The sequence below is a fragment of the Ambystoma mexicanum genome, chromosome 10, assembly GCF_040938575.1.
Source record: "Ambystoma mexicanum isolate Mex_15411 chromosome 10, UKY_AmexF1_1, whole genome shotgun sequence".
Taxonomy (NCBI): Eukaryota; Metazoa; Chordata; class Amphibia; order Caudata; family Ambystomatidae; genus Ambystoma; species Ambystoma mexicanum.
Genome location: NC_090932.1, coordinates 13,997,318 through 14,012,860, shown reverse-complemented (window position 1 = coordinate 14,012,860; position 15,543 = coordinate 13,997,318). Strand labels below are relative to the sequence as shown.

The following is a 15,543-nucleotide window of genomic DNA, read 5'->3' as shown; positions in this document are numbered from 1 at the left end:
CTTCTCCCTGATGGCTTCAAAATCATCTCCAAGCCCCGCCCTCACCGTGCTGGCATTGGGGTTGCCTCGATTTTCCCTGTGTGGGTTCCTTCCTATCTCATGCCCACCCCGCTCTACTCTTCCTTTCAGAGCCTGGTCTGCAAGCTGGTCAACTCTCCCAGCTCCTCTCTGACCATTGCCAGTATCCACAGGCCAACTGGCTCTACCTCTCTATTCCTCTCTGAATGGGAAGATTTCTGCTCCTCTCTTCTCACAACCACCTCTAAAACCTGTCTCTTGGGCGATTTCAACTTCCATCTGGACTCCTTTATCACGGCATCCACGCCTCTCTTCCGTGACCTCTACACCTCACTCTCCCTCGCCATTCTGCCTTCTGGTCCAACAAACTCGGCTGGACACACTCTTTATACCCTTACACACGGAGATCTTTCACTCTACTTCCCACTGATCACCCCTCTCTCCTGGTATGACCACTCTCTACTCTCCTCTCACCTGGGTCGGCTCTGCCCTCTGACCACACCTCCTCCTGCCCTGCCAACCTCGTTCATGAACATTCATCTGATGAAGCAAGTGTCAGCCGCTGCCTTTGCATCCACCTTCATCCACCCCTCTCCCCCCCACCACAGACTCTATCTCAGACTCTGCTCTCAGCAACCTCCATCTGGCCATCACTAACACTCTGGACATTCTTGCCCCAGTCATGAGGATCCACTTGAAGCCTGCCTCTGAGCGCGACACCTGTTGCAAATCTGAACTCGCAGCCCTGAAACGCAAGTGCAGAGCTGCGCAACGGAAGTGGCAGATCTCAGGTTTACCGTCTGGCAAACTGGTCTGCCGCCTGCTCCAAAGACAATATAAACTTTCCATCCATGCCAAGAAAAGGGCCCATAGCCAGGCGCGCGTCTCTGGCGCATCCACCAACACAGCTGAACTCTTTAAAATCTGCAGGGAACTAGCCAACTGTTCCATAGTCTCCTCCTCACCCCTCTGCTTCCAACCCATCTGACGCATCGGACACACACTTTACTAATAATACTCAGGACTTCCTGAGCACATCCCTCCCCTCTCACTCATTCCCTTGCCCCCTATTGCCTCCCACCATCCTTCTTCCTTTCTCTCCTCCTTCTCCCCTATCACATCTGATGAGGTCACCAGAGTTGTCCCCTCCATGAAGGTATCCTCCAAACAGGTTTCCCCCTGCTCCTCCAGAACCATTAAGGACAATTATGGACAATATTGGCTCTCTTGCCCCTTCACTTGCTGATTTCTGCAACCACTCTTCTGCCACTGAATCCTTCCCTTCCTCCCTCAAGCACTCCCTTGTGCGTCTCCTCCTGAAAAACCTACAGCCGACCCCACGTATCCAGCCAACTACCACCCTATATCTATCACACCCTTCCTCTGGAAACTCTTGGAGAAGCTGGCCTTTGCCCAATTTACCTCACACACTGAACTTGTTGGTTGCCTCCACGACCATCCATCTGGATTCCGAGCATCCGGAGGCACAGAAACTACTTCATGAAGAACTGTTTGCATCTCTGGATTCTAACTCTCCAGCTGTCCTCATTCTACTTGATCTCTCCTCTGCGGTCAACCACTCCATCCTCAAAAAATGGCTCCATGATACCCTGGGTATCTTGGAGCAGGCACTGGCTGGCTGACCTCCTTCCTCAATGAGTGCCCATCCCAGGTTTTTCTGGACTCTTTCTCCTCCTCCAGCTCTTTCTATGCCTGTGGTGTCCCCCAAGACTCCAACCTCACTCCCTGGCTTGTTAACACCTATCTTGCTCCACTGACACACCTCATTTCCACTTTCTCCCCTAACTTCCAGTGTTATGCAGATGACACAACTCTTCTTCAAACGTCTCTCCGACACTCTCCTTACTTCGTTCCATCATCCCAGACTACATATCTGCCATCCAGTCCTGGTGCACTTCCAACAATCTCTGCCTCAATTCCAGCAAGACTGGGATCCTTCCTATTGGGACTACTACTCCCCTCACTCTGGCCACCCTCTGTAGGGTCTCCCCCATCTCCTTCACCCAAAGCCAGAAACCTTGGAGTAATATTCAGCTCCTCTGTCTCCTTCCGCCCTCACATTCTGGACCTTGCCAAGAAGTCCCACTTTCAACTCTTCTTTCTCAAAGGAATTATCCCTTTTCTCACTTTCCCCCAGAAGCTCAATGTCTCTAGAACTGTGGTTCTCTCTAGGCTGGACTACTGCAATAGTCTTTTCCTGAATCTACCCTCTTCCTCTCTACGACCGCTCCAGCTAATCCCGAATAGGGCAGCAAGACTTATCCTTGGCCTCAAGCCCAGGGACTGCATCTCTCCAGCTCTAAAAACTCTCCACTGGCTCCTGGTTGCTGCAAGGATCAAATTCAGATCATCCCTCTGCATCATCCATAAGGCGGTCTGGGGCCGGGGACCATGCTATCTACTACTTGCTCTTACTAAATATTCTCCCTCTAGACCTTTACGTTGCTCTGGTACCAACTCTCTGTGTCAAGCACTTTGCTAAACAGACGGCTGGTGGCCGATCTCTCTCCTCAGCTGGCTCCCTCTTATGGAAGAGGCTCCCCCTTCATCTTTGTCTTCAGTCAGATCTCCTCAAATTCCAGAAGCTCCCAGAGACTTTCCTTTTCACCTCCTCCTTCCATTCCTCCCTCCTCTGCTAATCCCACAGTTGCTGAGATTGGTGACCAGGGCCTTTATGTGTCCTTCTGGGCCCTGGCCTCCCACACCCAATCAACTTCGGCCTCTGCCCACTCACAGCACTTGCCATGACACCCACTGGCCTAAGCTACTATAGGCCTGCACTTACCTATTTATTGGCAGTTGAACTCTCCCTAGCACTTCCTCCACTGGGCACTTACATCTGCTGTTCACTCATGAGCACGTGCACTCCTAGCACTTCCCCCTCTCCCTCATCCCCTGTCCTCTCTCTGCACTTGCACATTCTGAATGCTCACATGGCCTAGTAGGTCCGTCTTTATCCTTCAGGGTCTGATTGTTTTTCAATCCCATGTGCCCTCCCTGTTGCCGTGTGGGCGCTTTGAATCACAATTTACTTGCTGTATACAGGGATGTCATTACACCAGAATGCCAGGGGTAGCGGAAGTGACATCACATGACCTTTGACCACTGATGGCATCACAGGAAGTGATGTCATTTGCCCCACACCGAAGTGACATCACAAGAAGCAGTGGAACATGACCTTTCACCCCTTGACAAAACAGGAAGTGGCATCACATTGCATTGTTCTTAAGTACAGTATGAAAAATATGGGTGCGATACCACTATAATTTGACATACATTTTTACCAAATTACAGTGAATGCAAGCAGATGTCCATGACCAAATGATAACGATGTGTTATTATATAGCACTTATGCTTAAGTGCCTTATATAGAATAAATGTACATACAATACCACCCCACCTGTGTTACTACCATTTATTGACCTCAGAAAATATGAAAGGGTGAGTTGAGTTAAGAACAGACTAAATCAGTGACTCACCCCCTGAAGTGTGCCTGAAATAAACCTTTACTGAGTCTAGCCATTATTGTATAGAATTCCAGAAAGACATATTATTTGTTATTCCTATTGTTTCTTATTTAGTGTCACTGCTCAAAGTGTTCCGCTTGTGGAACCCCCTCTTATTTTTAAGAGGTCTGATCAAGAAAGCCAGCCACTCCAGAAACAAATATCCAAATGGCGCTGGGGTAGCAAGGGAGACCACGGGGTAGCAAGGGAGACCTCAGGGGTCACAACCTCGACCCCTGGTGGCAGACCTCACATGACATCCCTGACTGTATAAGCGCCTAACAAATGTACAATAAATAAATGAAAATATGTCTGCATGTGGGATCAATGTGGTCACAAATGCCAGTCCAGGTGTGTGTGTCTGCATGTGGGGTCAGTGTGGTCATGAATGCCAGTCCAGATGTGTGTGTCTGCATGTGGGGTCATCGTGGTCATGAATGCCAGTCCAGATGTGTGTGTCTGCATGTGGGGTCATCGTGGTCATGAATGCCAGTCCAGATGTGTGTGTCTGCATGTGGGGTCATTGTGGTCATGAATGCCAGTCCAGGTGTGTGTGTCTGCATGTGGGGTCATTGTGGTCATGAATGCCAGTCCAGATGTGCGTGTCTGCATGTGGGGTAATTGTGGTCATGAATGCCAGTACAGGTGTGTGTGTCTGCACGTGGGGTCATTGTGGTCATGAATGCCAGTGCAGATGTGTCTGTCTGCATGTGGGGTCATTGTGGTCATGAATGCCAGTCCAGGTGTGTGTGTGTCTGCATGTGGGGTCATTGTGGTCATGAATGCCAGTCCAGGTGTGTGTGTCTGCATGTGGGGTCATTGTGGTCATGAATGCCAGTCCAGGTGTGTATGTCTGCATGTGGGGTCATTGTGGTCATGAATGCCATCCAGATGTGTGTGTCTGCTTGCGTGCTTGTTGTGTTCAGTGTCTCTGTTGGTATGTATTTGAACACATCAACTTGAATGTTGTTGAATTTCTGATCGCATGTTTCTTCCTGTGTTTGCGCTTTGATGCCACTGTTTTCAGGTCTGTGGTTAAACAGTGTGTGTTTCAGACCCCCCCCCTTGCATTGTAGACCTCACTCACAAACACAGAATATTCTGCACATGTTAGAGGAAATGACCTACTCCATTTTCTGGAATTCCTCGATGAGGCTGGACTTCTGCGCGGGGGGCATCCGGCCAAAAATGGCTCCATTCATCAGCAGCTGCGAGAAATGAAAGGTGCAGGTGAACAATACGGTGCTTTACTGTTTCGAAACTTCAAAGCAATAGAATTGCAATTGCCATTATTGCGCGTGACTGTAACCGGACTCAGATCACGGCACCGGGTTCAATTAAAACAATGAACAAATTTGGGATCACTTTAGCAAAAATGACCTTGGCTCCGTGCACACTTTCGAGCCTAAAACTATGCAAACATGAATACTGTTTTTACTTGTGGTTTTACACCAGTTTAAATTATTTAAAAAAAGGTTTTTTTTGTGGTAACTATTGTAACCCATTCATTTTCTAATTTCTTCAATGCGCAAAACATAAATTGTTGCACACTTTTAGCATTACTGCATGCTTGACAGTATATCCAAGTAAAGGGTACTTGAAACATTTCCATATAAATCACAATTCAACAAGTGTACATTTCCTATTATTTTAAGAGATACTTTAGTCCATATATCAAACTTGTAACTGGCTAGGAAGCCAATAGTCCTTTTGTTTGAGGGTTTCTCTAATGCACTATGCGTTTCGGCTCCGAATGCCCTTCATCAGGTGCGGATAAGTGTATATGGACTAAAGTTTCTCTTAAAATAATAGGAAATGTACCCACGGGGGAAGAAAATGTTACACTTTGTTGTTTGAATTGTGATTCATATGGAAATGTTTCAAGTACCCTTTACTTGGATATACTGTCAAGCATGAAGTAATGGTAAAAGTGTGCAACAATTTATGTTTTGAACATTGAAGAAATTAGAAAATGAATGGGGTACAGTAGTTACCACAACAAAAAAACTTTGTTTAAATAATTAAAACTGGTGTAAAACCACAAGTAAATATAGTATTCATTTTTGCATAGTTTTATGCTCGAAAGTGTGCACGGAGCCAAGGTCATTTTTGCTAAAGCGATCCCAAAATTGTTCTATGTATACTAGATTCTGTAGCCCAGAATCTAACTCTGCTGTCACCTAAAAATCCTGAGGAACTGATTTGAAATCTATGTACCCCGTTGAGAAAGCCAATATAAGAAAGGTGTGCTCCTCTACACTACTGTTATCTTCAATTAAAACAATACATTTTTTTTTAATGTCTTTTGTAAATCACACATGCGGGCAGATGCCAAAGGTAGAAAACAAAGTACAGCGACCAGGAACCATTAATGTGGCAATAAGCCCCGAGACGGCGGGACAATATCGCCCCACGTAATGCCCACGGGACCCATAGTTACAGGCCCAGGGGCATTACTGCGGCCGGAATTGGCCCGTCGTTGAGGGGCTTATTGCCATTAGTATCCTGGCCCGTCAGACCTGGGGTGCTAATAGCATTTTTTTCTGTTCCGCGTTTTGGAACAGAAAATAAATAAATAAATAAATAAAATGTCCGCCGGGAAAGGGAGTGGACGCGCTGGGAACAGAAGTGTTCCCTGCGCGTTCCCTGTCGAGAAAAAGAAGAAAAAATAAAGTAAGTGGGGTTGGGAGGGCAGGGAGGGGATAGTTTGCAGGGGATGGGGGTGGAGTAAATAAAAACATACCTGAATCCCCGGTGGGGGACAAGGGCAGCCTCCAGCCTTGGGGAGGCTCGGAGCTGGGATTGCCCGTTTCAAGCCTCCTCATTGGCTAAGGGGCTGCCATGCCCCCCGCCGGGAACAAACGCAGGCACGTACGTGCGTGCAAGGTATTGCCGGCCAGGTAATGCCTCAGCGAGGGCCAATCAGAATGCTTGTTACATTCTAATTGACCCACGCCGGGTACTAATGAGTAATGGCCTAGTATTAGAAAACAGAGATGAGACAGATGTGCTAGAAAGCTTCAACTCATCCTTTCTGGCAGCCTGGAAATCACCAGGCTGACTCTTATATCCTCTGTGAATTTACAGAGTCGGGCTGACCCCATGCATGGTCCTTGTCTGAACTGAAAGACCACTTTCCCTCTGCATGAGGCAACCATCGACACGTTTCGGCATCATATGGCATCTCCAAAGAAGCGAAGCTTGCATCTTTTGGCTACAAAGTCATCCTCAGGCACAAAGTCTTGCCCACTGATAGACTCAACCGAGACCCAAGACATGGCACAAGTTCTTGAGCTGACGCCTCTCGGCCACTAGGAAGAGCTTGAGGCTTTCATCAATATTTCCATCTGGGGTTGCTGCTTGGACTAAACCAGATTTTTCAAGGTCTCTCCAGTTGTCCAGTTTAGATGAAATACATTTGATTGTATGTATCTCCTGAGGTTCAAGACTCAGAAGCCAGGGAAGTGGCAGCTGGAGCGGCCTGCAGTGTTCCTCTGAACTGTGATCTACACTCCTGTTGTCAGATGAGGGCTGCCGAGCCATGAGGGCAAGTTTACCCCCAGTGGCACTTTCACTTGTAAGTGCCAACGCTGCATGAAAAGTGCTGATGTTGGGGCTGTTCATGTTGATTGTCCATATGCCTTCTCAAGGCAAGGGCAGACAACAGGCCTGACAAGCTATTTGTGAAAGAGCAGGTCAATTGTATATTTATACAAAATGTATAATCCTGCCTGCTTGTTTGAAAGCACAAAAAAAACTGTTTTTCAAAATCGCACATTTATTTACACTTTCACAAAACTACATGCTGGATGCCTGTTTTCAAAAATTCAATAAGCAAACAAACATTACTAATAACACAACCAACCCACAGCAGACTTCTGATACCTGTTTGTTGCAGTGTCACATGTGAATAGGGCTGTATAGGTGCCACACAATGTTCAATAAATAGATAAATTGGGCACTTTGGCATGCCTCCTTTGTTGCATTCTGTCACAGCTCTGCAGTGATAAATGTGAAGCAAATCTAAAAATCCCAGAATGCAGAGCAACACTCAGCACAGGATGCACGACTTACACCTGACCTACATGGTGCAATGGAACATGCATCTCTGCTTCCCAACCATCCTAAAGAGTATGGAGGCAGCGGTGGGATAGATGCGGACTCGTAGTCAGTGTTTGCTTTTTGGCCAGTATCTATCTGCATTTGCTTTGTGGTACATACATTTGGCAAAAGCTGAACTACAAGTCCCAGAATGCAAATGGCTGTTGAATGGACAGCCAATGCTGGATGGAAGGAGTCAGACATGTAGTGGGACCACTTCCCAATGCTTAAAGCGTTATTGGAATGTAGTTCCTTCGCTGTAGATCTATCAAGCTGACCAGAGTTACACCATTCATGGATTCCCAGCCCACACCTGCCTTCAAGCCCTGTGGATCTGCAGCCCATTGGGAACATTACACTTCGCCATTGTGTAAGGGAGCACAATGTCTGCAATATTGCTGTATGATAAGCTTACCAAGTACAACAGCAAAGATAAAAGGGGGAGATTTAATAACAGACACGTTTCAGGAAAAGACTAGGAGGAGCAGGGAAAGTCAGTCGCAAGTCCCCTGCTCAGCCTCTTATCGCATCTCACAAAAAAATGCTGTTCTGGTGGGAAATGCTATCTGGCAGGATTTTATGACTGGCCGATGTCTCTGAAAGGTTGCTAGGGTTTGTGAATAGTCTGCTTAATGCTAGATGTACAATAATCAGCTCTTAAGCTTTCTTGCTCCTATACAATTCATTTGCTTGGCCAATATTGGCAATATATCTTAAAAATGTCAACAGACTATTCTGTTTTTGGGGTGCGCTTTATGAAATGGTTGATAAATGACTCTTCTCACTATGAATTTCTTTTGGAATGTTGGCTTGGTTGGTTAAAATTCCATCTGCAGTGATTCGTGTGAAACCTAAAGCTAGATCGCTGATGCAGGTTCTTAACCCACTGAGCTATTCTAGGGGTTTACTGACTTTCAACGCTTAAAATAAAGCTTCTAGGAAGGATTGTACAGATGCTTTCATAACTAAGAAATTAAATGATCAGTGCTATCTATTGATCTGGCAAGATAGAGACGTGGGCTGCTGCACATCTTGATTAAATCGAGACAGCTTTGAACAGACCTGACTAACCTCCCGCGTCTTGTGTGTTCTACCCAGGGACATGTTTTGTTGTCACTCTGTGAACATTATATTTTAAAACAATGTGGATAAAAAACCACTGAGTGAACATCACAATTGCCAGAATGTAGTGTGCTGCTCACAGCGATAAACTGCAATGGAACAGCATTGTGTATATGACACTTTCAAATCAGTATATGTATGTGTGCGGTGAAGCTTGTGTCAAATAAATGAATTTTGAACCTAATTCAGTTTTTAAATTGTATGTATTTATTTATACATTGTGCGCTTTTTAGGCGCTTGTACAGGAAGGAAATACTGTTTCAAAGCGCCATCAGGGCAACAGGGAAGGGAGAAGGGATGAGAAACAATTAAAATTAGGGGTGTACCGAATAGCAAATGTACTATCTGGCTGAATACCGAATAGTTGAGTGAACTATTCGGCCGAAACCGAATAGTCAGCCGAATAGTGGTTTACTACTAGAAATGTGTCTAGTATTAAACCCCTATATATATTCCTCAAGCCTTTCCTTCTTTAAGAGTTGTTAGCAGTGTCTGATTCCACCCATTACCCAGGATAAATAGCAATGCAGATGGCGCTGTGGAAGGGAGCTTGTTAGCCCCAGAGGTTGTGCTGCAGCTGTGCAGGTTGCCCTGTGTGGGCAAACTGGGTTCCGGTCCTCCTTGGACTTGTGGCTCTAGCCATTGAGTTTGTTTTTCTTTTCCCCACCTCGTCACTCTATATACCCACTGGTCATTTCATTTCTGTTGCTGTTACCCACCCATTCACCCTCCTCGTGATCTTTTTTCCTGTTGCCATATTTTTCCTTCTCTCTCTCTCTCACGCATCAAACCCACACACCTTAACCCTCAACGCCCCTGCCTCCATAGCTCAAATAAAAAACCTGCCCTGTGTCCACTACATCCGACCCCCCTCCTTCTATACCCAATTGTCCTCCTACTGTTGAGCAATTCCTCTTCCCCTGAGGGTCAGGGGGAGGGGGGGGGGAGAGGGCACATATGCTAAATTCCGCTCTCAATACTCACACCAGGGAAACTGCTCAATGGCATTTGCATGGGTAAAGATAAGGCATGGCAGGAGAAAGGCTCTACATGCATTCGCCAGGTAGAGCACTATGGGGCGTGAACTCCTTTGAACTCCTTAAGCATCACACAGTGCCGCCCAATATCCCTAAATACAGGAACACGTTGAATGTCTTCAAAACATATGGCCTTGAATGGCTGTTTTTAATCAGGCTCTTTTGACTGCCATCAGAAGGCAGTAAAGCTGTGCCCAATACATGCTGTATGTTAATCTGGGCAGGCCCCTGCAAGCAGGTATGCAGTCAGAGTTTATGCACACAATGTCATGAGCTGGGTTAATTGCCGATTAACTGCAAGAAAGCCATAAAGAGCCATTATGCCCTCAGCAGAAGCGTTTGGCGAACAGGAATGATATGCGAATCCTTTGTACAGGAGCCTTTCATCTTGAAGAAGAGGGTGCAGGGGGGGTCAATCCAAACCCCCGCATCCCCTTCTCAAATTCAATAACACAACGCCTGTCCTCTCTCCGCTATTGAGAACCACAAACAAAATGGGCTGAGAAACTCACTTTGCAGCTCGAGAGAAAGGAGGCAGTCCCTGCAAATACATTTCAGATGCCCCGGCCATAAATGAAAGAACGCCTCGGTGCCAGCGGGCAGTTTGCATTTTTATGTTAGCCTGCTCTAGATATGGCCCAGTGGGGGAAGATTAACAAGACTTAGCATGACTGTACATACAGAGGCTTCTGCCACAGACAGAGGCCAGGAGAAGCCATTTGCTAAATAAGAGCCGTATGCTGGAGTGTAATGGAGAACACAGCGTTTCAATCTCAAGCTGTTCTCCATGTCAAAGACACTGCTAATGGCACAATTGTACCCTTTGAGCCAGCCATTGTCATACATTAACGTGTGAAATTAAAGTTAAGGATAGCCCATCCACTTTGTGTCCGTGAACGGTGATGCAATGGTGCCACCTGCTGGCCAATAATAATAGTAGCTCACGCTTTCATGCAATCTGTAATGAGCATAATTCAATCTTGCAGAGCAGGGTGGAACTTCGGTTTCAAGTAAATTTCCAGGAAGCATTCTGCTGAATGCCGAATAGCTGATTTCAGCTGGAATTCAGCCGAATGTTTACTTGAAGCAGAAGTTCGGTACACCCCTAATTAAAATACATAAAAAATATTAAATACAGGGAGGACTGGGGGGATAACCTACTATGCCTTGTGAGGGTTCAGAACGTGCAAATGCAGAAGGGAGAGGGAATGGGATAGGTGCTGGGTTGCTCATGGTTGGGCAACAGGTAAAGCACAATGTAAGGTAAGTGTGAGGCTCCAGGGTGAAGGGTGAGGCGAGGCAAGTGCTGAGGATAGACATAAACTGGTGTGATTTGGTGCGGGAGGTCAGGGCCCTGAGGATGCATAAGCGCCCTGAACACCAAAAAAGAAACTGTGAGATTAGCAGAGGAGAGAGGGAGGCGAGGAGGGGGTAAAGAGGAAGGTCTTGAGGATCTTTGGGAATTTAAGAAAGTCCTGCTCAAGACGAAGAGGGGGAGGGCTGTTCCATAGGATGGAGCCAGCTGAAGAAAGCGGTCGACCTCCTGCCCTCTGTCTAGAGAAACGCTTTATACACAATGAGTTGGTGCCAGAGGAGCATCGGTGTCTAGAGGGGGAATCTTTGGTAAGAGAGAGAGTTGCATATAGTGTGGTACCCGGGCCCCAGAGAGTCCTGTGGATGATACAGAGGTATTTCAATAAAATGTGTGAAGCAACCCGGCACCAGTTAATGCTTTTTAGGGCCGGGGAGATGTGGTCCCTGGACTTGAGGCCAAGGATAAGTCTCATTGCCCTATTCTGGATTAGCTGGAGGGGTCACAGAGTGGAAGAAGGAAGATTCAGGAGGAGGTTATTGCAATAATCAAGCCCAGAGAGAACCAGGGCTCAGGTAACATTGTGTTTCTGGGGGAAAGTGAGAAAAGGGAGAATTCCTTTGAGAAGGAAGAGCTGAAAGTGGGACTTCTAAGTAATTTCCTGAGTTAGAAGAAGGAAGGAGAGCCAGGAGTCGAAGATGACTTAGAGGTTTCTGGCTTCAAAAGATGGAGCTGGGGAGAGCCCATGGAAGAAGGCCAGAGTGAGGGGAAGAAGTCGGGAACAGGCATCCCAATGGGAAGGAACTCCGTTTTGCTGGCATTGAGGCAGAGATCAGTGGAAGTGCACCAGGCCAGGATGGCAGAAGGGCAGTCAGGGATGATAGAAGGAGCAGGAAGGTCAGCAGGAAGTTTGAAGAAGAGTTGTGTATCGTCACTGGAAGATGGGAGAGAAGGAGGAGATGAGGAGTGCCAGCTGAGTAGGGTAGATGTTAAAGAACCAAGGCTAGAGACTAGAGCCCTGGGGGACATCACAGGTGGAGAAGGAAGTAGGAGAGGAGAAGGTGCCCAGGATGACTTGGGATGAGCGGTCATTTAGGAAGGAGGTCAGCCAGTCCAGTGCCCGATCCAAGATACCAAGGGTGTCATGGAGCCTTTGTATGAGGATGGAGTGGTTGACCGTGTCAAATGCAGAGGAGAGATCAAGGAGGATGAGAACAGCAGGGAAGTTGGAATTAAGGGATTCAAGCAGTTCTTCACAGGTGTTTAGAAGAGACGGTTCCATGCCTTTGGATGCTCGGAATCCAGATTGATGTTCATGGAGACCGTCAACAAATTCAGTGTGGGTGTTAAATTGGGGGAGGGCCAATTTCTCAAGCAGTTTCCCCAGGAAGGGGTTGATGGAGATGGGGCGATAGTTGGCTGGACAGCAAAGTCCTACTGACAGTTTTTTAAGGAGGGGGCGAACATGGGAGTGCTTGAGGGAGGATGGAAAAGTATCAGTAGCAAAGGAGTGGTTGCAGAGATCAGCAAGTGCAGGGGCGAGAGAGCAAATGTTGCCCTTGATGGTCCTGGATGAGCAAGGGGAAACCTGTTTGGAAGAGACCGTCACTGAGCGGACAACTCTGGAGACTTCTTCCGGTGAGACAAGGGCAAAGGAGGAAGGAGGAGGGTGGGTGGCCAAGTGAGGCAAGGGGGTGAGTGAGACAAGGGCGAAGGAGGAAGGAGGAGGGGGAGTGGCCAAGTGAGGCAAGGGGGTGAGGGATGGGTTCGGAGAGTGTGGAGGACAAGACTGTTAATGATGTCCTGAGTTTTGGTGGTGAAGTGAGTGGCGAGTGCATTGCTGCGTGCCTGAGAAGGAATAGGGAAGGAGGATACTGCGGAAGAGTTGCAAGCTCCCTGAAGATTTTGAAAAGTTCAGATGTGTTGTTGGCTGCACCAGATACCTGTGCCTGAATGTGGGCCCTTTTCTTGGCCTGGTTAGAGATTTTTTATTGCCTTAGGAGCAGGCAGCAGGCCAGTTTGTCAGAGGATGAGCCTGAGGCTTGCCACTTCCATTCTGCAGCTCTGCACTTTCGTTTCAGGTCTTTATGTGTGTGACTGTGTGATGCATGTGTGTGTGTGTTTGTGTATGTTTGCACTCACTGCGCAGCCTAAAAAACTCGATCAATTCTGTTCAGTAATTGATCAGCACAATGGCACAACCACTGTGATTAGAACAATAGGAACTATCAACATCAGCGAGCCTTCCCAACCAGGGAAACAACCACCAAAATAGCTTGACGCACAGCCACTACATCAATAGACTACCAACCCACATTAGCTGTGAAACATCCACAACTACAAATATGAACTGATATAAGATGGATAAACGAACAAGAATGGAAAACAGAACAAGAAAGTGTAAAGAACCACAACCCTGCTGAACAACAAAAACCACCTACTAGTATTCTCAAAACCTCTAAAACACCACCAATCCCCATTAAACAAAGATGAGAACAAAGACATTGTACATCTCTCAACACCTTTCCACCTACAAAACAGCTGCACCAGAAAACAAACAGTCAGCAGCAAAGGACCCTGTAAATACCAGGGGAGACCCCACTATACCATTAAACCACCCACCCCAACAAACAGACCCTGACAATGGAGAAAATAGGATTGGAAAGATACCTAGGAGAACCAGAGCTACACTAGAATCCTCCACCACCTACAATCCTAAGACAACTAGAGATTGGAAAAAGGGCCACCTGGACAACCAAACACCTAACTGCAACGACCCAGAACAGGGAAATCCATTGTGCAACCTAATGTATCTCCTCATCGAAGGGACAGATGATATAGCCACGCGCCTGGCAACAAAGGGGCCCACCGAAGGACCGACAGACACCGACCCACTCAGACAACTACAATGTAATTGCCCATGAAGCCATACCTTATGACTACAAACTAATGCAATCTAACAGAGCCACAGGAACAGAAGGAAGAATAGCTCTAGCACACAAAAATCACATCAGCTCCACATTCCTGCCCTCAACCTACACAGACAACTGCAAATCACTCCTAGTCAACCTCAAGCTCAACAACCAATTCAATGCACTCTTTCTTCTGATCTAGAGACTGTACACCTACAACGCTAACTTCACCGCAAAAATAACGGGTGCCTTAGCTAACCTTTCCACAAATCACAACTCCATAAACGTTCTGGGAGACTTCAACATCTGGTTCGAAAGAGAAAATAAAACAACAACAAATTCCCTCAGTGCGCTACTGGAAACACTACATCTCAAACAAATAGTGAATGAACCCACGCACAGTTCGGGACAAACACTAGATGCTTTTTGCTTCGGGGATGGACTTTCGACTGCCACCCCACCAGTGCCAATCATACGGAGCAAGCATCATATGATCCCTTTCACTGTCAAAATCCTGAGCCGCATAATGCTCACAAATATAGAACTCCAGGAAACAAGCAAAAGACTTGACTTCAAAACTTTAACAGAACTTTTAACTAGGAAATCAACGGACGAAGCACAACAACCAAGTGGACAAAACCAACTACCAATGCCAAATATGGCTGCACGAATTGGCAGTCCCGAAAGCCAAGAAATCACACTATACCATGAGAATCCAATAAGCAACAATGTGAAAATGTGAAAATGAATAATGACCTAAGAGAAAAAATAAAAGAAACACAACTGGCCATCGATGCATCTAGCAGGACCACAAAACAACACCATCCCAGAAATCAGCGCCCCAACAACCATCACAATACCCAATCAATTTAAATCTGTAAGCGAGGAAATCGTGGACAAATTATTAAAAGATACCAACTTAGCTAGATCCCACAGCGACCCATGCCCACCGGACATCTACAAAAAGCTGCTCACCCACAAATGACCAGCCTTCTACTTCCGACTACTAATGAATCTATCCTTACCACTCGAACCTGCCACCATTTACATTAAACAAAATAAATATCACCTGCCGCATACCACAAGGATCAAGCGTCTCACCACTTCTTGTCCACATCTACATGATCCCCCCTAATAAAGCTCATTAAAACCCAGGGACTGACAGCCTACAATTATGCAAACGCCACCCAACTCATCTTCAAGTTAAATACCGACCACAACCCGGACAACACCCTGTATAAATGCCTCACTGCTACAAATGACTGGGTGGCAAACAACAACTTCAAACAAAACCAAAACAGAAATAATGATCTCCCAACGAGATGACAATCTTACTCAAGCATCCTCACCTGGTCCCCAAGCATGCAATACTTCTCCTGGGACTAAATAGAAGAGCAAGACTTCTCCTGAGACTAAATAGAAGAGCCCGGTTCATAGTGACTGTTGCGACAGTCAAAGTTTCGAATGACAAAACTTTCGACAACAAAGAATCGAGAGAAAAAAAACTTTCAAAT

General features: G+C 46.6%; 1 protein-coding gene across 2 annotated transcripts in view; it reads right to left on the bottom strand.

The window, feature by feature from the left end:
- The window catches only part of LOC138491101 (probable cation-transporting ATPase 13A4), a 978,968-nt gene that overhangs the window by 261,652 nt on the left and 701,773 nt on the right, over positions 1 to 15,543 (bottom strand). For both annotated transcript variants that reach the window (XM_069617419.1, XM_069617420.1), the window contains exon 21: positions 4,674 to 4,753. In XM_069617419.1, the coding sequence (XP_069473520.1) occupies positions 4,674 to 4,753 (80 nt within the window). The remainder of the gene's footprint in view (positions 1 to 4,673; positions 4,754 to 15,543) is intronic.